Source organism: Nelusetta ayraudi, unplaced genomic scaffold (genome assembly GCF_046127955.1).
Source record: "Nelusetta ayraudi isolate G7.1 ecotype Tasmania unplaced genomic scaffold, CSIRO-AGI_Nayr_v1 ptg000070l, whole genome shotgun sequence".
Lineage (NCBI taxonomy): Eukaryota > Metazoa > Chordata > Actinopteri > Tetraodontiformes > Monacanthidae > Nelusetta > Nelusetta ayraudi.
This window is the reverse complement of record NW_027466120.1, coordinates 4,278,351-4,304,596: the sequence shown is the minus strand read 5'-3', so window position 1 is coordinate 4,304,596 and position 26,246 is coordinate 4,278,351. Positions and strand designations below refer to the sequence as shown.

The following is a 26,246-nucleotide window of genomic DNA, read 5'->3' as shown; positions in this document are numbered from 1 at the left end:
GAACAAGCAAATTACAATGGGCCTGTAAAGGCAGCTGGGATTTTGGAACAAAAAAATAAAATCAATTTGTGAATATATGTTTCCCGAGTGTCAGTCTCATTGTTGTGATGGAGCGCTGCCAAAAAACACAAAACAGGACAAGTGAATTCGTTTGAAGTGATAATTTAATCATACAAACATTCATCAAACTCACAAAGGAAAGGGGGGGGAAAAAGCTTTCATCGGTTCACACGTCCTCACTCTCATAAATGTGCTGTCGTAAGAGAACAGAGCCAACTGATTCATCCTGCAATCTGGCTGAGTAAAACTTCAGCGACTCGTTTCCGCACGGAAGGATGTGCTCTCCACTGGTTTTAAAATTAAATGGTGTCTCTCTCTCTTATGGCAGTGAAAGTATCTAAACTTTTTTCCCCCCGTTTATTTTAACAACTTCATGGAGATGAGGCTGGCCACGTTTTTCCCGCTGTCTGCTCGGCTGCCAAACCTCACGAACCCCTGGGGCTTACAGTCAGCGCCTTAACAAAAGGGGGAGTCACCAGATGGTGTGGTCCAGCTTACTGTCTGTGGGTGGCAGATAAAAATCAGGGAGTTGATAAAGCCTTCAGGACCTAACAGCACTTGCGGGGTTGGAAAGTATCCTAACGGTTGTGGAAGGCTGCTCGGCTCCCCCGTCAGGCAGTTCGCTGTGGAACCGACGCGACTCTGTAATCACTCAAATCTGAAGTGAACAAAACCAATCAAATCAAGGGGGATATGAGTCAGGAATCAGCAATGAGCGTCCGCCACTTCACATTTCCACATCACTACATTCTTAGAATACATTCTACTCAATATTACTACAACCTGGAACAGCTTCAAAGACACTAAGCCTACTAGCTTCATTTTATAGTCTAGAGTTTTGCTGGCTGGTTTGATAGCACCCCATATATATATATATATTTGTTTATTCATGTTCTTTTTTTTATGTTCACTTTGATCAGGAGTACGTAAAAAGATAACTTTGTATGTGCAGAACGTGGCTTTGTGAAACAGGACATTTTGCTATAATTCTTTCCATACGCAATATAAATGTCCATTATAAATGTCTACTATCAATAAATGGCAACGTGTGGGCATTTGCTGTTTCCTCTGCGGATGATGAAACACTTCTGGCTTTCTTATCGAAAATAACTCATTTTGAAGCTTGTTACTTTTATTTACAGCGGGGGAAGTGAGCATTCTTGTCCAAAGATATGTATCAAAACATGGGAGCAGTGCCGGGAATAGCAGCAGACCCCCTCGAGTGGACAGAAAAGGTATTGCAGCTGAAAAAGTAAGCTATGTTGACGTTGGCAAAATTTGAATTGGCATTGGATAAAATCCACCATTAAAATTATGTAAATATTAGAAACTGAGGATTTAACATGTGTGCGTATGTGTGTGTGTGTGTGTGTGTTTGCGTTGCTAATGTTGTTAGCTTCCGAATACACAATTCCAACATGCAGTCTTGAGAATCAGTTGGCAAAATCAATGGCTTTTCTCCAAAAGTCTCTCTTGTCACTCACAAAATGCTCTCACACACACTCACACACACATACCCAGAGTTCACCAATACACACCTCTGTCATTGTTTCATTTGCAAACTGACATCTAAAAAGAGGAGGAGGAAGAAGAAGAAAGAAAGAAAGAAAGCAGGAAAGAAAGAAAGAAAGAAAGAAAGAGAAAGAAAAAGAAATCACTCAGAAATCTGGTAGCACTCTTTTTTTTTTTAACTTAGCATTCACACGTGCACACAGTGGGGTCGTGAGATGTTGTTTGAGCTGCACGGCGGGAACGTCGGCCTCTGCTGTAGCCAGACTTTGCATAAAGTGTTTTTTTTTTTTTAATTTCTGAATCCCACTCACGCTCCCTCAGCTACCCGTAAAAGCCTCTTCTTCGTTGGTGCGAGGGGGGTTCCGAGGTCCGTTCAGCTCGGCTTCACTGTGACAAAGTCCCATGATTTAAGAGTGGCCGAAAGGATAGGGCTCCTTTAGACCCTGTGCAAGAAAGAAACACCAGTCAACTGAAATGAAACTTGAATAGTTGAAAAGACAGCGTGTGATATTTTATTTTTAAAAGATTCATTTTAGGTGGTTTTTTGGTCCTCTAGCTTGAAAGAGTTAAGGAGAAGCGCCGCTTGGTAATACAGCCGCCTTGAGCCATGTTGAAAACACGTTTAGACAACTTGAAAAGTAACACGACGCACTGACAGATAAACAAATATTGACCTAAAGCCTTGTTAGTCACTTCAGTTCAGCACGAACGACTCCTGCGTTTTCACACCGCAGAAAATTCAGGACGGTGCCCAGAAAATGATCTGTATTGACTTGTTATTTTTTTGTCCTTTTCATCGTTGTTGTTGTTGTTGTTGTGGTTGCCCTCTGTCCAGGTGCCTAACAAGCTGAGACAATGGGAACATCGGTGGAGAGAGGAGCCATAGCAGAGTGGGACGGTATGAGATGACTCAAACGTTCATCAAAGTAGCTTGTGATTTGACAAAAGGCGACGCTGACAGAAGGCGGGATGTCTACAGCGCGGTGATGTCATTCGCAGACAGAAACACCGGCAGCATGATGAAACCTTTACAGACTCAAATATCAGTAGCACCAGCGACGTTCCTATACTCCTCCTCCTCCTCCTCCTCCTCCTGTCATCGAGAGCCTTGAGCCCAGACACTGAAGCAGCACACAACCCCCCTCTACTGGAGAGACTCAACAGGAACTAATTGTAAATTAGTCTGCGTTGGAGTAGTGTTGCCTTCTGTTTCCAAAAATGATTTGGTAGTTCGGTGACAACCTCCAACACAAATAGTTGCACAGACAATCCAGACTGAATGTTTGTTTGTTTTGCAGGGTCCACGTTTGAGACTTTAGTCTGAGGTGATTCTGAGTCTGAGGTGGAGACCAGTTTAACCTCTGGTTTAGCTGCCAATCACGCCTCCTGGTGGCCAGACACCAATGTGGAAACTGACAATGTGGAGACTTAAATGTTAGGTCGGGGAGGACGGAATTTTTTTTAGACAGTGGTGACAGTGGCTGTGTCTGGAGCCCAGTTAAAAGGCACCCGTGACAGAGAATAAAGGACTAGCTAGTGGCAGTGAGAATGATAGTAACCAGCTACAGACAGTAAGGTTAGTGGTTTTTGTTTTTCATCATTCAAAAGCAATAAAAAGTGAAATTTAGCACACTTAGTTGTCAGCAAAGTGGGATTCTGGGAAAATAGAGAGAGAGAGAGGGGGGGGGGGAGAGAGAGAGAGAGAGAGAGAGAGAGAAAGAGTCAACCTCTGCTTTCTCTTAGAAATGCCTCACCTGGTTGTAAGAGACTATCGATAGATTGCTTTGTAGACTGTTTGCTACTAGATCCACAGAGTTGTGTTGCGAAAGTCCGTTCTGATCTTGCTGCGCCTCGTTGGGAAGCTCGTTGCTGTTGGGGCACTTGCTCTTCTCGGGCGAGGCGAAGGGGTTGTAGTCTCCATCCAGCCGACGGTGCGGCTGGGTGCTGAACTCGGCCTGGAAGGAGGAGAGCTGCTGCGTGACGCCGAGGAGGCCGCCCACCTCCACGCTCAGGATCACCCAAATGACGTCTGTCGCAGGAGGGGAACCCGCAGCGTGTTAGAACACACGTTGATATGCATTTTTCCCCTGCGCGTTCCTTTCATCGGCCTCAGCCACTAAAATTCAAACGGTTGGGATTGGAAATTTTTTTCACACGGAGGAAAGCTGGTGGAGCACAAAGCGCTCCAGGCCGGCCCCTCGGTGTGAAAGTCACTCTGAGACAGATGGTGCAAAGTGAAAAGAATTACGGTTATGAACACATCCATTAAGTTTTAAAGCCAGGGCCCATTTTTAATGGAGAACTCCTCCGCTGCTTAATCTTAAAGTCATCTTAAGAGACTCGCGTGACATTAATCATGAATGTTGAACCTGCGCAGAGATATGACTCTAAATAATGAGTGGCTCTAAATTTAACTTGCCATACATCAGCAACTAAACATCTAACTAACTGAGATAGATGATGATCTGTCTTTATCAGTTGCTAATGCTTGCGCTGCGACCAGCTTTCGCTGTGTTTAGAACATGCATGAAGCAAAGTTTAAAATATTGTATTTTTACATCAGTAGCAAAAACATTATACTATCATCGTGTTTGGGACCAAATCTTTACATGTTAATAGAGATAGGTGGCCAGGCTTATGTCAGTTATACATTAAAAAAAAAAGTCAAATTCAAATAACTCAACCTGTTTCTGTCACTCAAAAATACTCAATTTAACATGAAATATTTCGATCTTGATCAAGTGTATGATAGTTTTTGTTTCCTCCTCTCACCTCCGTAGTAAAGGCCAGTGGCTGTGCACATTCTCCACTGGCCCTGGTACATGCCAGGAGTGGCGGGGCTCTGCATCCGCACGCTGACATCAGCCATTTCCTGAGGCTCCAGGGACTTCACCATCACCATGTTTACATGACCGAACTGATCTCCGCCAACATACTTCAGACAAACCCCGGGAGGCCACGACTCCGCACCTGGAACACACACACACACCGACAACTCTTGCTGAAACTTTGGCATGCGAGTGTCATTTTTCCTCATTTATGGGGTCTGGCATCAAGCTCTGTTTTCTATCATGTTGAAATGGCTGTTCTTGCCAGCTGACCTGTGTTCTGTATCCTCCAGGTCTTTGTGAAAGGCGTGTCTGGTGGAACTGATTCGCCCTCTCCGATTGTCACGTCTCGTACAAATGACATGCAGGGCGCAGCGATGTTGGGACTCTCAAAGTCGTAGTAGGCTCCGATGGCTGCCTGTAAGTTCCTGTGGCAACAAAGGGCAGATGTAATGGTTGAGAGGTTGACGCTGCAGAGGTATGCCAACCATTTAACAGCACAGATAGAAATGAATAGGAGCCAAATGTTGTTTCTAGCAATTGCAATAATACATTTGTCATTAATTACATTTATGACTAATATGTTGATCATCTCACAATCATTTATTCTAGAATAAATAGCATTTATTGACTAAAGTGACATCAGTATGAAAAAGAACCTGACTTGCTTGATTTTAGACCATTGATTTTCTTCAATGGTCTAAAATAATACAATACAAACTATCAACCTGTAAGTGCTCCTTTTAGCATTTTTACAACTACACTGCATCTTTGTTTACAGACCACTGCAGCTTTGTGTGAGAAGCTAGGTCTTGCTGTTTGTTACTTTGAATTTGCATCCGTGGTTAGTTGTGCGGGTCACTGACCTTCTACTTGTTTGGGAGAGAGTTAACACAAATTAAAATAAAGCCTGATACAAAGCTCCCATAGTCCATTTTAGAAAGCAGAGCAAAACATTGGAATTTTCTCCTCAGTTTCCTCAATTTACACACTCTGGACAGTAAGGCAAATAAAAATTCATAAAAATATTCTTACATTGGTACGAAGCAGATAACACATTTTCCAAAAAAAAAAATATGGATGAACAGCACAGTGGTCAATGACACACAATGACAAGCAGCCCTGTAGTATCGAGGAGAGAGGATTAGTGCAGGACACACTGGCTCTATGCGCACGTTGCGGCAGGCTGCTGAGATGCCTGCCTGCTGCTCAGCCATAAAGCGGCAGTTTTTATTTTTAGAAAACCTGTAGCCGAGGAGCTATGACGCTGCATCACGTGACTCCCCCATCGTTACAGTGGACGGTGGCCGGTTGGTCGCTGCAGTATCTCTCACACACACAAGCTGGTGCGCAGACATGTTCGCCACACACACACACACACACACCAATATCCACGGGAGCTGTCGTTCGACTCGAACGCATTCGCTTTCACATGTCGGTTTTGAAAGCGTTTTCACTTTCTAGATGAGTCAACTAGGTGGGAAAAACGCACGAACGCCAAACATAATGTTCGTTGTTGTTGCCCGTTAATAGCGTTGACACGGAGTGCAGTGTGGCACAAATGAACCAGTGTAGTGGTCGAGCTTCGAGGTTGCGTAATCAACGCCACATTACTACAGTTACCAGACAGCTGCGGTGTTACAACGAGAACGTGTCTTGTCTAACGACACGGGTGTTCCCAAAGTCATATGTCAAAAGTCATACGGTAGCAAACCACGAGAACGCGACCGTAAAGTTGTATACAGTAGCTTAGCCCGGTGGTAAAAATAATTACTTCGACCTTTTATTTCGTGATTCAAACGCCGCAGTGCTTCGTCACTACTGACTGACTACGTATCTCTACCAGGAATAGCCGCGAGTTCATTAAAAAAGTATCCAGACGGAGTGACTCAGCTAACGCTAGGAACGTTCTTACAGCGTCGTTCACTGTTGTTACACCCACGTATACACAAACACACTCCCACGCCAGGCACACGCAGATAACGTAACCACATTTTCTATGTCACTACGACATTTCTAGATACACGTTATAAAGTAACGTTTCGGTGGTGGGTGCTCGAAAGAACGTCGACTTGGGTCGTTATCGAGCTAACGTAAACAACGCAGCAGGCCAGACGAGTCACCGAGCTCACCAGTTGGTCATGTCCAGAAAAAAGACGCATCCTGCGGGGTTGAGCTGAAAACCGAGAAGCCTCTGGAATTCCGAGATCAGAATGTCTTTATCTGTTGTGCCCATGCAGCTGAATTTTTGCATGAGCTCGTGGTCCAGGTCCAGGTCCAAGTCCATGCTGTCCATCGCGCGTTCGCCACGACAGAGTCGGTGGGCTTTCGCTTCTAATTTACTCCGAGGCCTCAACTTACCATAACAAACTCAAGAAGAGGGCCGAGTGCGCATGTCAAGTGGCCACTGTAGGAAAAAAGACTACTAGAGGTGGAGTGTTGCGACAATATATGGCCATCATCGTCATTCTTCTTCCGTTTCTTCTTATGAAGACTACTACTACTACTACTACTACTAACTACTACTACCACTACTATAATAATAATAATGATGATAATGATAATAATAGTAATAATAATAATAATAAGAAGAAGAAGAATAATAAGAATAAGAATAAGAATAATAATATGTAGAAGAAGCGTTGTGTCATAAGAATCAAACCAATTCCACCCACTGTCTTGAATAGTTGGACTACAACGTGATTTTTTTGTATGAAGTTTAATTCTACGTGATAATTAACACTTAATAATAAATAATGCTTTGCTATATGTAGTGACATATTGAATTTAGTGATTGATATGTTTTCGAAGTTACCATAGCTTTGTAAAAACAACAAAAATGTTTTTCATTTTATTTAGGTATAAGTTCTCACATTAATTTGATGACTTGTGTTCGGTTTCCACGTTTTCGCTCAAATCATCTGTATTTGTTTCACATATAAAAAAAAATAATCAAGAAAATAAAATTAGCTCAATCCAGAGTTAAGTTTCATATCTCTCATACCTCAAGCTTCATTTCAATTAAACTGTGTAATAGTAAATATTTAGCTGCACTTGACTGTTTTACGGTATACCACCATGCACCACTGCTACCTGCCAGCAGATGATGGTGTTGTACCAAGTGACTCGTGTGTGTGTGTGTGTGTGTGTGTGTGTGTGTGTGTGTGTGTGTGTGTGTGTGAGGTCAACAGCGGCTGTCCGGCGTTTTAGCGAAGTAGCAGCAGCAGCAGCAGCAGCAGCAGCTAAGGCTGCCGTGTGTGTGTGTGTGTCAGTCAGTCACAGCGGCTAAAAAGATGCGCGCAGCTCGGGTTGCGCACAATAATAATAGAAGTACCTACAAGCTAGCGTAGACTTATTTTCATTTTATTTATTATTTTTTTAACGTACGAAACAAACGCAAGGAGAAATGGCCGGAATAATAAAAAAGCAAATTCTCAAACATTTGTCACGGTAAGTGGCATTGCTCTCTCTCCCGTGTTTGCAACGCTAGCCCCGGTGGTTAGCCCAGCCGAGCCGAGCGATGCCTTTTCAGTGTCATTTGTTTCGCCAGGATTTGTTTCATCTCCGTGTAGATGAAGCGAGCGTTTCATTGATTTCCACAGCGATTTCCACATGCTAGCTTGCCGCTACGTATCACGGTAACCCCTACAAGAGAAACGTTAGTGAATGTGAGAGTCAAGGAGGACGCAGCAAATTGTTAAATCGCCTTAACGTGACTTTTCCAAATGAAAGTGTGCTTCAATTATGACGAGGGCTTCCTAGTATACCGTACAAAGCTGTATGTCACAGTCTGTTATCCCATCTATCTATCTATCTATCTATCTATCTATCTATCTATCTATCTATCTATCTATCTATAGCTACTGTTATGGGACACATGAAAATATTTGATTTGACATACTTGTTGGGTCAGTTTGTCTGTTGCTGTGGTTAATCAACAGTTATTTTGTCGGTTTGCACACGTAAAAAAAAAAAAAAAAAAAAAAAGTGTTTTCTGCCCCTTTTTTTCTGATCCAGGATATGGGACTGGTTGCACTGAGCTTATTCTGTCATATGTTGCATCTAACCAGTGCATGCACAGCGTATAAACCAGAGTATCAGTCCTTATTATTCTAAATATATGTGGATACATAGCGTAAGCCTTATGATCACTGACTGCTGTTAATATTCTTGTTTTGGTCTTGGTTTAGTTTAATATTTGTAAAAACAAACTAAGTTTGTAGTACGACTCCCTTCGTCTTACTGAGGCCTGGAATTTCAGTTTTGCTCTGTCGACTATGCTAAGCTCAGAAGTGGTAAGCCTATATTACGAGCTGCAGAAGTATTAACTCAAGTTTTAACGAATTCTATTCCAAGAGCAAGCTTGTGCTGTCAAACCGGTGTCTGTTTTTTTTTTTTTTTCTTCTTCTGAATTTAATTTAAACACTTGACTCAGCTGTACATTTACTGCTTCACTTATGTAACTTTATTGAAGGTGTGTGACCATGAGAACGCGTTGGATAAGCTACATTTGTGACGCACTCAGCGCATCAGCCAAACTCAGTTTTAAGAAATTGGCACAAATTCATCTTTCTTCATATCTGCATTCAAACAGTGAGGAGCACTCACGGAGCAATTTGTCTCGACCCTGCTCCTTCCCTGCGTCAGCCTTGTGGTGTGTGAAGTCAAACTGTTTGAAGAGATCGAAATACTTGAAATTTAGAGTCAGCATCAGTCCAGTTACCTTTTTTGACGATGAAAAGTGGAGTTGAATAAGAACTGAAGCTCTTTGAGTTGCTCAGGCGTTTAGAAGAATGCTACAGTGACAGGCTGTTGATCAACATGGGCCTTGAACAAAATCATTTTGCAATGGTCATTCAGGTGTGTGCTTTTACCATGCATATAATAAAGAGTCTTTACTATTACCGTCTGCCGTGGATGACTGCACTAGCACCCTCAGGCAGGGCAATCTCTCTGTAGAGTAGACAGACATGGACCTAGTGAGCAGGCTGCTGCTCCTATGTCTTGGGATGAGTCACTGCATCTTAGCCAAACCTCTTGGCTAGGATGCGTAATTAAGTTTTGTCTATTTCCGTCACCGGTATTGTCATTGACTTATTGTGATGATGTCAGGAGTCCCTCCCCCCAACCCCCGCATCAAAATTCTGTGAACCCTCGCAAGGTTTAACATGTGAGTATATGTCTGTTATTTAAATCCTCTGTCTTTGTCCCTGATATTCAGGTTTACGAAGAATCTGTCGCCAGACAAGATCAATCTCAGCACTCTGAAGGGGGAGGGGCAGCTGTCCAACCTGGAGCTTGATGAGGAAGTTTTGCAGAACATGCTCGACCTGCCCACCTGGCTGGCTGTCACGCGGGTCTACTGCAACAAAGCTGCCATCAGGGTGAGCCGCTGACCAGTTGAACCTGATTGTGGGGTCGCCGTCACTGCTGAGGCTGCCCAGGCTGCCCAGGCTGCTGAGGCTGTCCCCTTCTATTAGGGAGAACTGTTTAGATGCGCCAGGTTAGAGAAAGTACTGCGTAAACAAACTCTAAAGGTTTTTCTCATGTCAAAGAGCTGTTCAGCGAGTACGGCCACAGAGTAAATAAGCCGTGTCAGTGGCCGCAGATCGCGGAGAAGGTTACAGCCCCCGCGAACCAGTAGCGCTTGTTGATAAAGGAGACGCGAGCAGTGATTCAGACAGACACCGAAGGCCGGAGGCACCAGTCTCCCTTTGCAGTGGCTGGTGTGACTGAGCTGTCGGGACTCGAGCTTTGTTCGTGTAAAATGTGTGCTGCGCCACACATTTTCAGTTCTTCCTGTTTAAGGCGTGAAACGTGTCCGCCACACATTTTACCTCGCATTATGTTTTTAAGCAAACAATCAAGTAGAAAAGTGGGAAGCAGAATTGTTCCCAACATCACTGTTGGGTAAAACAAATATTTATAAGTGTATTACTCCTGCTAAAATAACATCCAGTCTCAAGACAAGTCTATTTTCATAGCCTCCGTCTTGCTGCCTCTATGAGTAGGGTTGGTGGTGTTCTCACGAGTGAAGTGACTGCTGACACCAAACTTCTCTGTAGCTGTTTGTTAGGATGCACTTTTCTGCCGGGTCACTTCCTACACCAGCCTCTTTTACAAACGCCACAGTAACGTTATTCTGCTGCCACGCTTTCCGATGTGTGTGACATGTACAGGTATATGGCATTCCACCAATTCCGTCGTCTCCTTTTCAGTTGTTTGGGTTGTCGAGGCTCTTGGAAACTTGATTCTTACACTTGATTTATAGCTACCACCTTTCCAGTTATTGTCGGAGCTCTTGCATGATGCTGGACCTTGACCTCCTCTATGCTTTGGTGTGATGGCAGTAAGAAACGATCAGTGACGGTTTGGCGAGTGTTTGTGACCAACTCTGGATATATATTTTTTCTTTCAGATCCAATGGACAAAGCTGAAAACAAGCCCCATATGTCTGGTAGGAGAATATCATCGTCTGCGACACAGAACTGTTGTAATCAGAAAACAACCTTGACATGACCTCAGCTTAAGTAGGGCTGATTGGACTCGGCAAAAAACACAATAATAATAATAATGAAAATCTAAATGAATTTAAAACATTAAATTCATCATCTGTTGTTATGCATTATCGGCAAATGCATGGTTATTTATTCGTACTATTTGCTTTCTTTTTATTATTTTATCAGCCTTCAGATGGTTTTTTGTATTGATATAAAACAACTCATAGACTTAGCTGTTTGTCCAGTCCTGTTTTGTCATTATTTTTTCTGTAATAACATCATCTACTGTTTCTTTGCTGGTTGTTATCAAATCAAGGATTAAGCTGTCTCTTTGCTCTCAGTCTGTTATTTTCTGTGTATTTCTTCTTTTTCCATGTGCAGTTCCTGGATAAGGTAGAGGTAGAAATGAGGACGTGTGAAGAGCCACGCGCCCCCAATGGCCCCTCCCCTATAGCTATCACGGCGGGCCAGAGGTAATCATTCACGCACCTTTTGGTCAGCAGACGCATTTTTCCAGCCTCCTGGGTCATGAGACTTGTGCATACAGGAAGCATTTCCCTGCTCACGCTGATGTCACATGTGTTCCAGCGAGTACGGCTTTGCGGAGAAGGTGGTGGAGGGCATGTCTGTCAGGATCAACTCCATCACCATCAAGGTGCAGGCTCGGGCCTTCCACGCATCTTTCGAGCTCTGGCAGCTACAAGGCAACAGTCTTAACCCCAAATGGCAACGCAGCGACCTCCGATACACCCGCGTCACCGACCCAAAGAGAGGAGAGGTAGGACGCTGGCCACTTTCATCCGCTGCACATGTCATCCTTTTCTTGTCCTTGTCTTTTTCTTTTTTTTTTTAACGTTAGTCCATTGCGGCTACACCGGCCCTCTTTTCTTACCATTGCCCCTTTATAGTGAGTTATCCTTGTGTTTTCGAACCAAAAAAAAACCAAAACATTTGTGATATTTGTTTTTCCAACCAGGTGTTGACATTTAAAGAAATCAACTGGCAGAGTCTTCGGATCGAGGCGGATGCCATCGAGAGTGACGATCAGGACCTTGGCAGCACGCCGCTCCGCCTCATCACCAACCAGGGTCGCATCCGCATTGCTCTGAAACGCAGAGTACGATTGCATTTACCGTGTTGCCTCAAATGAGTTTGAAACAACAGCAACAATAACCAATCTTGAGTGTATGAATCATTATTTGTCACACTTTGTTCTCCCTAGATCAAGGACTGTAACGTGCTTGCGTCCAAGCTCTTCTTCATCCTGGACGACCTGTTGTGGGTTCTGACAGACTCGCAGCTCAAGGCCATCATCCGTTATGCCAAATCTCTGAGTGAGGCCATGGAAAAGTCAGCCCAGCAGCGGAAGAGCAGAACTGCTGAATCCCTTCAGGTTGTAATTCTGTTGTGTGCGTGAAAGTTTCGGAAATGTATTCTCTAAACTTGTGAAATCTCTTCTTTAGGCTTCAAAACATACTATATTTATAGAAATGGCATCGTTACTACAGCTGCAGCCCTTGTCACAAGCAGCAGCTGAGAATGAAACAGAATTACATAGAAAAGTTGACAAGCTTGATTTGAACAGACTATTGCTTATAGTAACACTAAAACATCTAAAAATTGAATTGAATTAACCCCTACACTAATATTATACTAAACTAATACTAATACTATACTAATTGTTGGGAAATAAAAAAGTAAATAGTAAAATTGTTAAAAATTAAAAAAAAAAAAAAAAGAAATAGTGTTTTTTTTTTTCCATCTTCCATGGTGTTGTCACTTTCAATTAGTAAGGATCCAGACAACTTAGCAGCAGCCATGTAAGCAATTTCTGCTTCCTCTGCTGTCTCCTGTGTTGTAGGCTGCTCCTCCATCTCCTGGACTTCACAGCCTGTGGACAGAAGCCCCAGCAGCTGCTCCCGGGAACCCCAGCAACATGAGCCAATACTTTGATCTCTACGATGTCAAGGAGTCTTCTTACCACACCTTCATATCTCGCTTAGACTTGCACATATGCAACGACAGTTCATCGACAGATGAAGGTTAATCCGGCAACAACTTGGCAATTTGCCGCGTCATTTATTTCACATGCTCGGTGTTGTCGTCGGGTGCACTGACGCTCCGTGTGACCGTTCACAGATGAGGCTCCTCCTCCAGGAGTGCAAGGTGCCATGCAGCTGACGTTCAGGAAGCTGGGTTTTGACTTCTATCCTGTCCACAGACCGGGTGAGTGTGACTGGAGTTCACCCAGAGGCTCTATCCTGCCCCCTCAGTGACCACCACGTCCAGGCAGCACTGCCTGGGCTGTTAGGAGGATTACAACTGAAGCAGACTAATGGCCTGGGAGAGAGTGCACTGTGCCATCACTCTCTGTGTGTAATGGGGAACACAGAGCGCCTTCAGCCAATGAAACCAAGTCAGGAAGTGACTGTTTTGTTTTGTTTTGGTCATTTTTATGTAAAACTGTTTGTATTCTGATTGTATTCATTTGTAAAAGCAAGAACTGAAGCCTTAGTACGGCTGTATGCGCTTGCATTGCATATGCAGGGAGGTGTAAGTAGCAGACATTTGAAAAGTGGTCGGTTACACGTTGCAACACGCAGGGGAATGTGACTTTACACATGTACACATGCCCTCAATGAAACCCAGACATGAAGCAAGACATTTAAGCCAGCTTATCCTATAGGTCTGTCAATAAAACCAGATGAAACTGGACGAAAAGGGGTCTCTGTGACAGATATTTACTGTGCAGTGGTGGCAAAAAAAGAAATGTCGGTCTAACCAAGAATCGCTGTCAGAATCTCTCAGTCAGCAAGTGCAGTTTTGTTTAGTTCTGAAAACTCAAAACTAATTTTAGATTTAGAATAGCTGCTGAATCAATCAACTTTTGCTGTTCCTGCTGCTGCTGTTCCTCTCGTGCAGCTGATGGCTGTCGACACTGGGAACGCCACAGTGGAGCCATGGAGGCTCAGGCCCAGTGGGCCGGGAAGCTGCTGCAGGAGTACCAGAGGAGGGTGGACGCCTCTGGCTTCCCGGGCCCACAAACCGAGGGTCCCAAGCCAAGCAAGGACGCCTCTGCAAGGACAGTCCAGGGTATGAGCGAACAATTTGCCTCAACATTGAAAATCTGAGAAATACAGAAACAATTTGCAGTTTAGAAATAACTGGAAAAAAGTCCATCCATCAGTGCCGTGAACTGTAGTGCTTTTTCTCTACTCTTTAGATGGACCGTTGAGCCCCAAGTCAAGCCCCCCTGACACAGAGCAGGCAGCCAAAGCCCCCCCAGGGTCTTCTCTGAAGAGACTGCGGTCGAGCTGTATGGTGGTCAGGATGGATGACGTGGACATTCGCCAGGCAAGATTTAATCACCCCAACTTAATTTGATTTTACAGCTTTTAACTGAGGCCTGAAAGCAATCATTCACTATGCCTGGCTAAACCTGAAGTGGCTTTGGATTTGAATACTGCCATGGCACAAATATCAGGCTTTGTTCTCTTTGTTAATGACTTCAGATGTTCGTTGATTGCAATTGCCGGCGTGCTAATTTGTGCAAGAGTGAAACAACGAAGCCAAATTGACATAGCGAAGTACCAATTCATACTGACAGATGCGAAGAGCGCAGACATGAAAAAACGTTTATTTTCTTTTTTTCACAATATGGTGTTGGATACATATTAAACGAGCTTTAAAGCTGCACAAATACTGAGGAAGGCAATCAACACGAGAGAAGACAGAAATCTCTCACCACCTGCACTGATCCCACAGTTCTGTGACGTGTGCGAAACCGAAAGTTTGATGGTTGGCTGAGCCGACCGTGCCAGAAATAGCAGGCAGGGTTTGTTTCTCCCTTAAAGTAGAAATGAAATTATGATGAAATTGTGAAGATATGATTAGTGAAAGTGAGTATCTGTACAGCAATAGCACGCTGTGTGCCCTCTGAGAAAACTCCCTCTGTGAGATCTGAACACATGTGAAGTCCTTCTTTGCCACATAATTGATGACACACAGCAGCACCAGTCATGTGAGGTGTTCCTTCAGCAGATAAACTGCAGCAAAAAAAAAAAAAAAAATCGGTTGCAGCGGTTATTAGAGTTGGATCAAGAAATAACCACACAGTGCATGTTTAGAAACGTAAAACAAAAAAACAACAACTTTCTCCACCGTTAAGGTTAGAAATCTGCTGATCCAGATAGTTGACACAAGCGCTGTGTGGCACGCTGAGTCGTCAGAGAAAGGCGTGTTGGGTTTGTAGGCCACACTGACTAGAACAAATGTTGATTTTGGCCGAGACAATTGATATGGTTTGTCGGAGCACTAATCCGATACATTGATTGAGTAATGAGCTTTGAATTACTGCTCTGGGTAACAGCAGTAAAAGACATAGTAGTCATAGTTTCTATAATGAATTATGCAGTGATGTCTTGTGTTTATTTATTTATTTTTTTTAACCTTTTAACTTTTGAGATAAATAAAAGGGAGACTTGGTCAAGAGGCACAGTACAGCACAGTTCAATACAGTATAATACACTGATCCTCCTTGTGTTGATAGTAGAATGTGTCTGCCGTTACTTTACTTGACTTCTTCTGTGCTATCAATGGCTGTCACCTCTTGTTAGAGTTCAGGCTGTTTTGCAGCTTTCATTTTGCACAATCTACACTCTTAACTTCAGGGATTTTTTTTTTGAGTGTTGGATTTTTTTTCATTCTTCTTTACATAGCAGCACTGTGGCCCTGGGGAAAGCCGCACCTGTGCGGGTTTTCACTTTCTGTTGATAACAGGAAGGCTCTCAGCCGGGCTCAGCTCTGTTCTATGTTTTGCCGCGGGGGATTTTCTCCCCTTGCGTGATTTCTGTGTTGTGGCTTAAACAAGGCGAAGGACTCCCACTTGAACCGCCAACTCCCTCTGTGCACCCAGGTGTCGACCAGAAGCCGGCAGAACAAGAAGACGCAATCGTTGTTGTCGTGTAACCGCAAAGCCCAGTGCTTGCCGGACAACGTACCCGCAGTTCACCTGCAGTTCACCGAGTACTACTTCCCTGACAACCCCACTGTATCAGGTATCATCTGGCTTGATGAAGTGTGTTTTTTGCATTGCACAAGAGAATTTAGGTATTTACTGACATGCCTATGGTGCTACCATTTAATCGACGAAAACTTCACTTCATCAGCAACACCTGTAATATTGCATTTTCACTAAAATGATGCCAGTTCATAATAGTTGCGTTTTAAAATTATGAACATTTTTACAGAGTATGAAATGTTTTTAGCCCCTCCTGCTTCTATGTAAGATCCTTCCAAATGGGACGCTGTTAGACGGAGAAAATCACAAGCCTTTCCAGTCACATCGGATGTTTTGACGTGATTGTTCAGAAGTAATAACGGTGAAACGTGCTCTTGCCGTTCGCCTCTTCCAGTGCCGACCTCCAACCTGTACGCTCAGCTGAACGGCCTCCAGCTCAGCGTGGACCCGGCCAGCGTGCTGTGGATCGGCCTCTTCTGCAGGGGCCTGCTGAACACCTTGGACCAGGTCAAGGCCTTTTACCACCTGCAAGACAGCAGCAAGGCCGACGAGCACATCAACATCCGCATGGACGCGTCTCAGCTCAAGGTGGATCGACGCGGACCGACACCACCGATAACCTGTCGCGCTGCTTGTGTATCACATTGAGCAAACCAGTGTTTTTCAGTCTTTTTTGAGCCACGGCACTTGATGATCGAAATGACGACATACACTACCAGTCAAGAGTTTGGACACACCCTATGAATTTCATATCTTTTCTCGTGACTATTGACACTGCAGTTTCTCTCTGAAGGCATCAAAACTACTTGGATAATTTTTCACAGCACACTTAACATTATCTGCACAGTGTTTGAAAAACACTGGTGTAAATCTCATTATATCATGTTGTAAAAATGAAGAAAAATGTTTTTGCCTCATCCGATGGTTCTTTCCTGCAGGTGATCGTCCCCTTGGATTCCTCCATACTGGACCACCCGGAGCGTCCGCAGTCCCTCGCGGTTGCCGTCCCCCAGTTGGCGCTCAGCAACACCCGCCACTGCCCTCACGGCTCCCACGCCGACCTGGCCGCCGCCTGCGACAAGTTCACCCGTCGCGCCTTCTTCCAGACTCCCGCCCCTCCTGCTGGGCGCCCCTACCCCAGAGACCGCAGTGCCTTTGACGCCGTCCCGCCCGCCTTCCTGCAGCACTCCCTGGAGACGGAGCCGCGGCCCCTGGACGCCAAGCAGCTCCGCTCCCAGGACGTCTGGTTCCTGGGCCTGTCCCGCGTGAGCCTAGGCTTCGACGGGGCTCGCTGGCTGCCCAAGGGCAGGACGCAGCCGTTCGTCGAGCCGTTCGCCTTGTCGGTGTGGATGTGTCGACCCGACGCCTTCGCAAACGCTTCCCCTCCCTCCCCTTCCGGTCCCACCGCTCCTCAGCAGGGTTCGCTGGCCTCGGCGCACCTCCTGGTGCACGCCGTCACCCCGGTGAAGATGTGGCTCAACCACTACCAGTACGTGGCGCTGCTCCGGATGAAGGACGCCATGGCCCGGCTGGGGGCGGAGCTGAGCCGGGACCTGCGGGACGCCAAGACGGCTGTCGGCCGGGAGGCCAAACCCACCATGGCGTGTCTCGCCCTGGTGGCTGAGTCCACGGAGGTGGGTCTCCTGCTGCCGGCGGCTTGCTCGGAGCCCGAGGAGGAGGTCCCTCACACGCCGGAGACGGACACCCCCAGCATGAGCGACTCGGACGTCTCGCCCGCCCACCGGCTTCTTGACGTGGAGGTGGACGTGGTGGTGGAGGAGGGCGGGCTGGAGAACGGCCTCTCCTCCGAGGGCGGCGCCTTTCCCCTGGACGAGCAGGACGGCTTGGTGGAGGAGGCGTGCGAGGCCGTGGAGGAGGGTCCGGAGAGGCCGCGGGGGGACGGCGCCGCCCAGTCGCCTCCCCTCACCCCAGGCCACTCGCCCGCGCTCTCCCGGGGGCCGTCCACCTTCAGCCTGGAGGGGGAGCTGTCGAGCGCAATCAACGTCACCAAGGACGTGACCAAAGACGCCATCAGTGCCTCGCTGGACCTGACCAAGGGGGCGCTCTCCATCACTAAAGACGCCTTCAGCATGCTGAGCCGCGGCTCGGGGATGAGCAAGCTGTTTGGCTCGCAGGCCAAGTGAGTGAGAGATTATGACAAATTTTTTTGGGACAGCCTATAAAAATGATAAATCAAGGCAAATTTAACACACTGGACCTTTGGCATGTGCCACGTGCGTGTATGTGTTTGCAGGGAACAGGGCCAGCGTTCGGAAGAGTCCTCCCCCTCTGTGGCTGCCGGCCTGCGCCACCAAACACTGAAGCAGTCGCCCTCCCAGCACTCCTTCGACAGCGCGATCTTAGACGGCAGCCTTCCTGACGAGAGCCTCTCCGTGGACAGCGACGTCAGCGACAATTTCTTCGCTTTCATGGACTCGGGTATTAAAAATTGCCGCCTCACATTCGACATTGGCGTCATCCTTTCGATTCGTCTGCCGCATTTGTCCGGTAAAGAGCTCATGAGAGGTTTTTTGAAAGTCACCAGGCAAACCTTTATGTATATCACATTAGTGAAAACCACTCAAGTTAGCGGGAGGCAAAGCAAGGAAAGTAAAGCAGAAACATGTTGTTCACCAACAAAAATCTCCAAAGCTCTTCCCTTGAAGCCCCTCCACTCGTGATAAAACTGTAGTTATGGCAGAATCAAATAAATCACTTCAGTATTTGCAGTGTTTGTTTACAATCTCATCTCCCTCTACGTCTGCTCAGCATCTTGGAGCTTTGGTCACAACGTATCTCCTCATTGAAATCAGAGCAGCCCGCTACCATTCAAGGTTACTTTCTATTTCTGTAGCTCGGCAGGAAACTGTCGCTTGACATTTGCATTGTGTTTTCCAGAGTCGGGCGTGGAGTCCATGCGTCCGAACAACACTCCCGCTGGCAACCGAGGCAGTCCGGCTCCAGGCACGGAGGGAGGTTCATCAGCTGACCTCAGCAGCTCTCTGTCCCAGAGCATTGAAGACGTGTCTCAGGACATGGTGGGTAGGAAACCACCCTGCCTTCATGAATAATTCTTTGGAAACATAAATGTGAGGGTTTTTTTTTTTTTTGTGTGTGTGTGTGTGTGTCTTTTTTTTCTCTAGTCATCTGTGTTGTTGTTGATCCTGAGCAAAATGTCGTGCATCATGGAGGTCAATGGAGAGGATCAAGTCGTGGCAGCAGAAGTGCAGAATCTAACCCCTGTGCAGATGGGCAACATCAGGGTCTCGGACCTGATGGCCGGCCTCGTACAAGGTACAGTGATGTTATTCTCACACTTGAACTCACCAGTGCTGTGATGTTAGATATGCATTTCTATTTACTTACGTCACAAAAACGACATATTTTTAGACATAATGTGGCTACAAGAGTGTGTTTCATGCCATGCACATATTGACAGTAAATATTTTCTTTCTTTTTTTTTAAAAATATTTTTTATTTAGCGATGCCATTAAATGACAGTGTTTGCTGTCATACAACCTTTACAGTCAGTACAGTTTTCTTTTCACAAAACTGAACTAAATACAAAAAATCAGGTATGTTATTTTTGGAAACTTTTAGCACAATGGGAAAGACAGGCATGTATGAGGGAGTGCAAAAAAATACATAAGGTCTGTCAGTGAGTTTTAACATGACATTTGAGCATTACAAACAAATCGTTAGGCTCACCGACAGTAAATATTTGCAGTCATTTTTCTGACATCTCCTTTCTAATGTATCGTCTGCACAGTCCCAGGTGGGCCCGACCAGAAGCCGTGCAATAGGAGCTCCGCAGCGGTTTGCATGCGAGCGGAAACGGGCCCATCGGCCGCCCAGCGCTCCGCTGCGTTAGACTGCTCGGGCTTCGTGGACATGAGGCTGCAAGACTGCCAGGCGGAGCTTTTGTCCTCCACCGTCGCCAGCATCGGCCCTTTCCTCGAGGACGAGTTCAGCGCCGACGGTCAGCCGATGAGGTTACACATGAGAAACGTCACCGTCACCATCAAGGTCAGTGCAGATGAGTGCACAGCTCGTTTTGCCGGTTGTTTAGGATGAAGTAATACAGGAATTGGGTGTGATAATTTCTTCTTGCAGGAATCTTCATTCTCCGGGTTGCTATTGTTTACTCTGTCAACACAGTAAATTAATCAGTTCTCCTGTATAAATTAATGTATTGAGAATTCTCTAAGGCTAGCAGTAACACTTGATGAATTATCTTTAATGAATTTAAAATAAATCTGATCAGACCGTGGGCTGACTTTAACCTTAAAAAAGGCTAAAACAGCAGTCGATTCCAGTGGATTCACACTTTAAATCTCTCTCGTTTCTTCAGGACGACAGCCCTAAAATTTACCCCACAGCCCCTCAACCCGTCCCATCCTCATTCATCGTAGATCAGCTGCTCTTTGAACGCGGTGATGATGGCATCATGAGGCTCAAAGGTGAACAAGATTGCAATTATTCATTTTTCTATGTAACTTACATCTCCTGCACTCTGACTTAGACAGTGGTTTTGGACAAGCTCCACTCACGATGGGTTAAAAACTATATATGCATCAATTGACACCCACTGTGATGACCTCAAAGACACGTGAAGAGGGGGGGTTTGTTTACTAAATGTTGTTTTAATTGCAGCAGCAGAACCTAAAACATCTGCAGGTGTCACAGTGGATGGTTCTAAAAACATGGACAACGCCAGCACTGTTCAGGAGCAGGTTGAGGTAGGACCTACACCAGTACTGTGTTCTGATTAATGTCTCAGCCTTTGGTGTTTGCAGCCAGAAATATAGCCATTATACACTTGGGTAACGGCTTTGAACTGTCTCAATTTTTATTACCTTATTGTAAATGCATACAGTATAAATTAGTGCTGCTTTTGTTCACTTTGCATTACGATCCTTTTTTGTTTACTTTTGGTCCTATATAATATTATTCAAAGCTCAGAATGTAAGTTGCTCTACATTTCTAAGTGTACTATGTCTGATTAAGTAGATTTAATTCTATAATTATTTTACAATTGTTTTTTTTTTTGGATGCAACAGAATCTGTTGTTTATGAAGGTTGTGTGTGCTCATGCTGTATCTGGAGCTAACCAGTCCAAAACTCCTGACTTCACAGAGACAAACTCTGGAATCACAGCTTTGCAACACCCAGTCTGCTCTCAACGACGCCCTGAGTGACCGTGAGCGCCTTCTGCTGGAAGTCAGGAAGTATGACCCGACCTTTACCCTATGAGCCTCGGAACCCTCCGTATCGCAGCTCCTGTGATCGGATGCATCAAACTGAATGTCAGGAACCAGGAAGGCCCATGTAGAAGTATGTCTGAAAAGAAGAATCTTGAAAAAGAGACACTGTAACATTTACTAGTAGGGAACGTAGCGCCTGCTCTTCTCGGTACATTAATGGTACTAGTTTTTATCTGCCAGTCGGGGTAGTCCCCACTGCTGTATTTAACACAAATGATTCTGCTCATCCAGTCAGTGTGAAAGAGTCAACTCATCCCAGTGTTTATCACACAGTGTGCGAGGGTAAATGACACCTAGCGTTGGTTTTTTCTCGTTTATGACTTGACCAGAGCACATGCCAAAACCTCCTCGTCACATGCACTGACACTGCCAGATGGCTGCAGGTCCGTCAGGCGCCTCTACCACACAACATACTGTAAAAGCATGCTTTGTTGAACAGTGCGAGTTTTCACAGATCAATAAGCTAACTAGACTTAGTTTCTGTAGGTACTTTTGCGTCAGGTGTGTTCCTCCTTGTTTAAGTATTACAAATAACTATTGTCCCGTTGCAAAGTGTTGTAAAGTGCCGTTTTTTTTAAAAAAAAAAAGAAAAGGCACTTTTCTTTCTTTTCTTTTGTTAAAGAAAGCCGAACAGTGTTGCGTTCCTGGACATATGTGTACATCATGTTTTCCCAGCCTGCTTTCTTCATCACCAGGTTGGGATGGTTGTACTCACTTTATTAAGTCCTCGGTTCTCCGGTTGTATTATATCCCAGTATTATTTTTCCTTGTGGTGAAACAGTTGACTCTGCCTTTTTTGTACCGTGAAACAATGTTCACTTTCGATCTACGTAGGTCCGAGAGAACAGGTTGTGCAGCAGCACACAGCAGTGACGACTGAGCCTCTGACTCACTGGTTTGAACAAAACCAGCTTTAAGAATAATTATACTGTGTGCCCACTGAACTGGATTTGTAGCTTGCCAGGACACAACTCAAACTGCTATTATTATTATTATTATTATTATTATTATTATTATTATTATTATTATTATTACCTCTATGCATGGTTCTCGCGTGTGGTCGAACAAACTAATTCAGGAAGTTGTTTTACTCATCCGTGTTGTTTAGGTTTTTACCGTGTGTATTTCAGTTTTTCAACTGTATGCTTAAGCCATATGTATCAAAGAGTACTGGCACTGACAGTGAGTACCGACACTCTGTTTGTCATGTTTATGACCAGATTGTCGATACACCGTGAGATATTCTTCGGCATATTGGTCCTAATCCGCTGCTGATTATTTCAAGCCAGTTGCCTCTCAGATTCGTCACTTTGCTTTTTCTTTACAAAAATCTGTTAGATCAATGTATTGAAACAATGGTGGATCGTTACTAAAAAGAAGAAGAAAAAAAAAAAAGATGCGTTACCAGTGTGACGTCTACTTCTATGAACGCTTTGAAGGACTGTAAAACTTCATGTCGTGCATGGGAGACCCCTGGCGGCCGTAATGTGCCAGTGCAAGTCTTCATTTAAAAACATCAACTCTCAATCCTAATCTTCCGTTGTTAGCTTCAGTTATGATGCAGGATATTAATCGCAGGTGTGCATTCTTTATGGAGAGTGTAAGACATTTAAGCAATAGACATGTTGGTGTAACCACAGCAAAGAACGGTAACACTACACATTAATGTAGAATTCATCCATTTTTAATGGAATTGATGTAAAATAGAATTTACTGGACTATCTTCTAGCTTTTAATGTTATTTCTCTCACTTGCATGAACACTCAGTACATCTTTATACGGTGCAGAGAACCTGCCTTCTAACCTAAGTAGTTGTCTTCTCAGCTGTGATTGTTTTTGGTTGTTTTGTTTTTTTGACGAACAGTGGAACTATGATTTCTCCATGCTAGAAAACCAATATGTAGCTGAACTGTCTGTCTGTTCAGTCCCCCCCACCTACTTAGTGTTAAGTGGCATTGATACTCTGCTCACAAAGTGGTGCTCTGACCTCCATCAGCATCAAAACAATTAAAACTGGAAACAAAACAGTGAAGTCAATGGAAAGCAGTTGCATGTTCTGATGTTTAGTTAATGCCTTGAAAATTACTTGCACTTGTGTGATCAGTTCACTTGAACTTGCACTTCTTGTTTTTATTGAAAACTCACATCAAAGGATTGCAAGAATCCTTGTGAAATCCTCCCAGGTGAGGCAATTCTTGGAGATTCTGAACAGTATTTTTGTCTGTTTCTGTAATGTTACCTTGATTTTTTTTAATTAATTGTCTTTATCACTTCATTGAGATTAATATAAAATTGGTTCTATGAACCAAAGTGTGGGAAATACTTTTAAAAAATGAAATAAATGATCAGTTGCTAACACATTTATACTGTGCCTCTGTTTTTTGTTTTGTTTATTAAATTCCTCTGATTGTAGTTTTACAAGAGCACGCTGACTTATTCAAGCTTTAAAAAAAGAAATAACAGAATCATGTGATATGATAGGTATAAAATATGCTGTATTTACAACAACCACAAATAAACATTTCATTCAAACGTTACATCAAAAAATATTATATAACAGTCAGTCACATTGGCGTTTGATGATTTTAACCAGTTACTACTCGGCTGCCGTCTGTGTATCATGACTACACGCTTGTGCATCAGTTTATCTGTCCTCAGTGCCGGTGCCATTCTCAGTGAAACAGAATGTTCTTGTGCTTTGAGTTGGGAATCTGATTCCTGCTCTTCAACCTCCTCACTGCTTCCCTCATGTGTTTAGGCTGAAGTGGTGGCGTGTCACCCCACTTCTCACAGACATCCAATGCTGTTAGGACAAACAGGGATTTATTTATTTATTTATTTTTTTTTAACACATTTAAAAATGTTCTTAATTTCTCTTAATTATGTTAGTTTGCCACTCACCTTCCTCAACAATTTCTCCTGCAAATACCTTGGAGATACCAGACATGGCAATCACCACATTCTGGGACACCGATGATCCTGTTATGGACTGAATCAGCTGGGAAAATGTTTTCAAAATGGGGCATTAGTTTAAAAGTGTAGAGGCAGTGATAAGTTCAAAACACACACACAAAAAAACTTTCAATTGTAACCTCACCCTCTTGATGGCAGCCTTTGGAAAGGCAGAACGTCTGTACATCTCATAGCGATTCAGCTGCTCTTCAGAAAATGATGACACTAGAACCCTACAAGGCATAGTGACATTTACCAGAATAGGACTGGTTCAAGTATATAGAATTAAAATGACCTGATGCAAATCTCATTCTTACTGCATCTTTTGTATTTCATCCTCATCAACTTTGTGGCGCTTTTCCTTTTTCTTTTCGGGCTCCACCTTCATCCTCTTGGCTGCAGATTGGCCTGACGTTCCTTCATCTTCATCATCCCCACCTGCCAATTCCTTCATAGTGGGAGAGAAAACAGATTATACTTTACTATATTTACAACTTAAACAATATAATAATATGTATACATATAGTCAAGACCATGCTCAGTATTATATACATGTAGATGACTTGCATTTACAATGTTATGTTGTAGAGGATAATTGATCGCTGCAAAAAAAAAAAAAAAAGTTTTTTTTTTTTTTTTACATTGTTATTTAGTGATGTTGTGATATGTATGGAATGTGTCCAACCAGTATAACCGGAAGCTTATGGTAGACACTCACAGACTTTTGCTCTTGTTTGGGCTGCTCCTGTGAAGATGGCTCTTTGTTTTCGTCAGTAGATTTTGCTGCTGGTGCTGCATCTTCCGGTTCTGTTTTGACATCGGTCTTCTCTTCGTTGGCAGATGTTGATCTCTCGGATCCACTGTCAACTTTGATGCGTGCAGGGTCCGCCATCATATACCTGTCCCACCAACGCTACACGATAGCTTCAGGTTCTGAAAGAGTAACAGATTCCGTGAAGAACGCTTTTTTAGCGTGGCTGACTTTTGCGTTAGAAAACGTTGGGCTAATGTTAATTATTACTTGAATTCCGTTTAGAGAAACATTATAAATAGAAATAACAAATGTAATTAAGTGGGAATTATCTTTCTTTCGCATTGCAAGAAATTACGTTGAATAATAGCATTTAGATTAAAACACCGCTTACGCAAAACGGACAGCTAATCACTTTACCTTTGCAGCTCGAACACAGGCATCGACTGTCGATCGTCAAATTAGTTGCTAAAGATAGTTAGAAATATAAACTTTGCATAACGACGAAAAATAAGACACTTTGTGTTTAGATTACAACAATTTAAAACCCAGACAGTATCTGCTTTAGCATGGAAATGCTAACGTTCGGGCCGAGGTCTGTTGATAGTTTGTATTTCCGCTTCCTGTTTGAACAAACTTTATTGACACCAAGAGGCAAACGGTGCACACGGTAAAAACATTTCTCAAATAAAACCTTTAGTTTTGTTTTGTTTTTTTTGTTTTCATTATTATGTCTGTGTTCTGTTTTTTTATGCCTTATGTCTTGATTTCAAAATCAACAAATAAATCCCAGTTACTTGTTTTGATGGAGCAACTGTGTTAATGTATAATTAAATATAATATACATAGTTTAAAAGATAAAACACATACATCCAATGTTGTTATAATGGGGACCCTACGGTATATGCTTCGTGTTGCACGCACATTTAAATGGCACTTTGGACTGCTGCTGTAATTATTAGTCAGACTGGCTGTGCCTCAGTGTTGTCACCTCATGGGTGTTGTGAAATATTCACGCTAACGCCCATGAGGGTTTTGAAATAACTTCAGGTAACAGGTAGTTGCAAATTGGATTATTATTGAGTGACTAGACATTTGAAGTTGTCATTTAAGCTATTATTTAAGGATATTGGCAGCTTCGAATAAAATATAGACATGTAACATCGTGGTGAATAATGAGTGCTTGGTCAGTAAAGCAACAGTGGCCCCTGGATCTTAGAGAAGATTAGCATGGCATGACCTGGATGGGCATCCCTCTCCTAAAAATAGACGCCATTTTGCTTTTACCCATCCACTTTCTCTGTAAAGCAGCTAAGGCGGGGGTACAAGGAGTTGTGTGTGTGTGTGTGTGTGTGTGTG

General features: G+C 43.9%; 3 protein-coding genes across 3 annotated transcripts; 1 reads left to right on the top strand and 2 right to left on the bottom strand.

Annotated features, from left to right (window-relative positions):
- Positions 1-414: 414 nt before the first annotated feature.
- On the bottom strand, positions 415-6,813 carry LOC142898665 (protein ILRUN-like). The gene is made up of 5 exons (XM_076041735.1): positions 6,533-6,813; positions 4,674-4,828; positions 4,345-4,542; positions 3,327-3,601; positions 415-2,015 (listed from the first exon to the last, which is right to left on the bottom strand). The coding sequence occupies exons 1-5, from the start codon at positions 6,694-6,696 to the stop codon at positions 1,980-1,982; spliced, it is 828 nt and encodes a 275-aa protein (XP_075897850.1). The 5' UTR covers positions 6,697-6,813; the 3' UTR covers positions 415-1,979.
- Positions 6,814-7,631: 818 nt separating this feature from the next.
- Positions 7,632-23,544, top strand: bltp3a (bridge-like lipid transfer protein family member 3A). Its single transcript, XM_076041757.1, has 21 exons — positions 7,632-7,850; positions 9,622-9,784; positions 10,819-10,857; positions 11,282-11,373; positions 11,489-11,678; positions 11,877-12,017; positions 12,123-12,293; positions 12,762-12,942; positions 13,040-13,126; positions 13,823-13,993; positions 14,124-14,254; positions 15,816-15,957; positions 16,315-16,508; positions 16,859-18,060; positions 18,175-18,359; positions 18,819-18,958; positions 19,064-19,214; positions 19,690-19,946; positions 20,272-20,380; positions 20,574-20,659; positions 21,057-23,544. The coding sequence occupies exons 1-21, from the start codon at positions 7,807-7,809 to the stop codon at positions 21,171-21,173; spliced, it is 3,993 nt and encodes a 1,330-aa protein (XP_075897872.1). The 5' UTR covers positions 7,632-7,806; the 3' UTR covers positions 21,174-23,544.
- Positions 23,545-23,661: 117 nt separating this feature from the next.
- On the bottom strand, positions 23,662-25,507 carry taf11 (TAF11 RNA polymerase II, TATA box binding protein (TBP)-associated factor). Its single transcript, XM_076041756.1, has 6 exons — positions 25,308-25,507; positions 24,855-25,069; positions 24,454-24,584; positions 24,282-24,369; positions 24,086-24,182; positions 23,662-23,987 (listed from the first exon to the last, which is right to left on the bottom strand). The coding sequence occupies exons 2-6, from the start codon at positions 25,029-25,031 to the stop codon at positions 23,857-23,859; spliced, it is 624 nt and encodes a 207-aa protein (XP_075897871.1). The 5' UTR covers positions 25,032-25,069; positions 25,308-25,507; the 3' UTR covers positions 23,662-23,856.
- Between the last annotated feature and the right edge of the window lie 739 nt (positions 25,508-26,246).

Excerpts from the sequence above, each read along its gene's own strand:
- LOC142898665 (XM_076041735.1), bottom strand. The coding sequence starts at position 6,696 with ATGGACAGCATGGACTTGGACCTGGACCTGGACCACGAGCTCATGCAA. Across the intron at positions 4,543-4,673 it reads CTGGAGGATACAGAACACAG|GTGCGGAGTCGTGGCCTCCC; the intron begins GTCAGCTGGCAA and ends TGTGTGTTCCAG. Across the intron at positions 3,602-4,344 it reads CACTGGCCTTTACTACGGAG|ACGTCATTTGGGTGATCCTG; the intron begins GTGAGAGGAGGA and ends CTCCTGCGACAG.
- bltp3a (XM_076041757.1), top strand. The coding sequence starts at position 7,807 with ATGGCCGGAATAATAAAAAAGCAAATTCTCAAACATTTGTCACG. Across the intron at positions 10,858-11,281 it reads AAACAAGCCCCATATGTCTG|TTCCTGGATAAGGTAGAGGT; the intron begins GTAGGAGAATAT and ends TTCCATGTGCAG. Across the intron at positions 16,509-16,858 it reads TGGACGCGTCTCAGCTCAAG|GTGATCGTCCCCTTGGATTC; the intron begins GTGGATCGACGC and ends TCTTTCCTGCAG.
- taf11 (XM_076041756.1), bottom strand. The coding sequence starts at position 25,031 with ATGATGGCGGACCCTGCACGCATCAAAGTTGACAGTGGATCCGAGAGA. Across the intron at positions 24,585-24,854 it reads CCAAACAAGAGCAAAAGTCT|GAATTGGCAGGTGGGGATGA; the intron begins GTGAGTGTCTAC and ends CCCACTATGAAG. Across the intron at positions 24,183-24,281 it reads CAAAGGCTGCCATCAAGAGG|CTGATTCAGTCCATAACAGG; the intron begins GTGAGGTTACAA and ends ACATTTTCCCAG.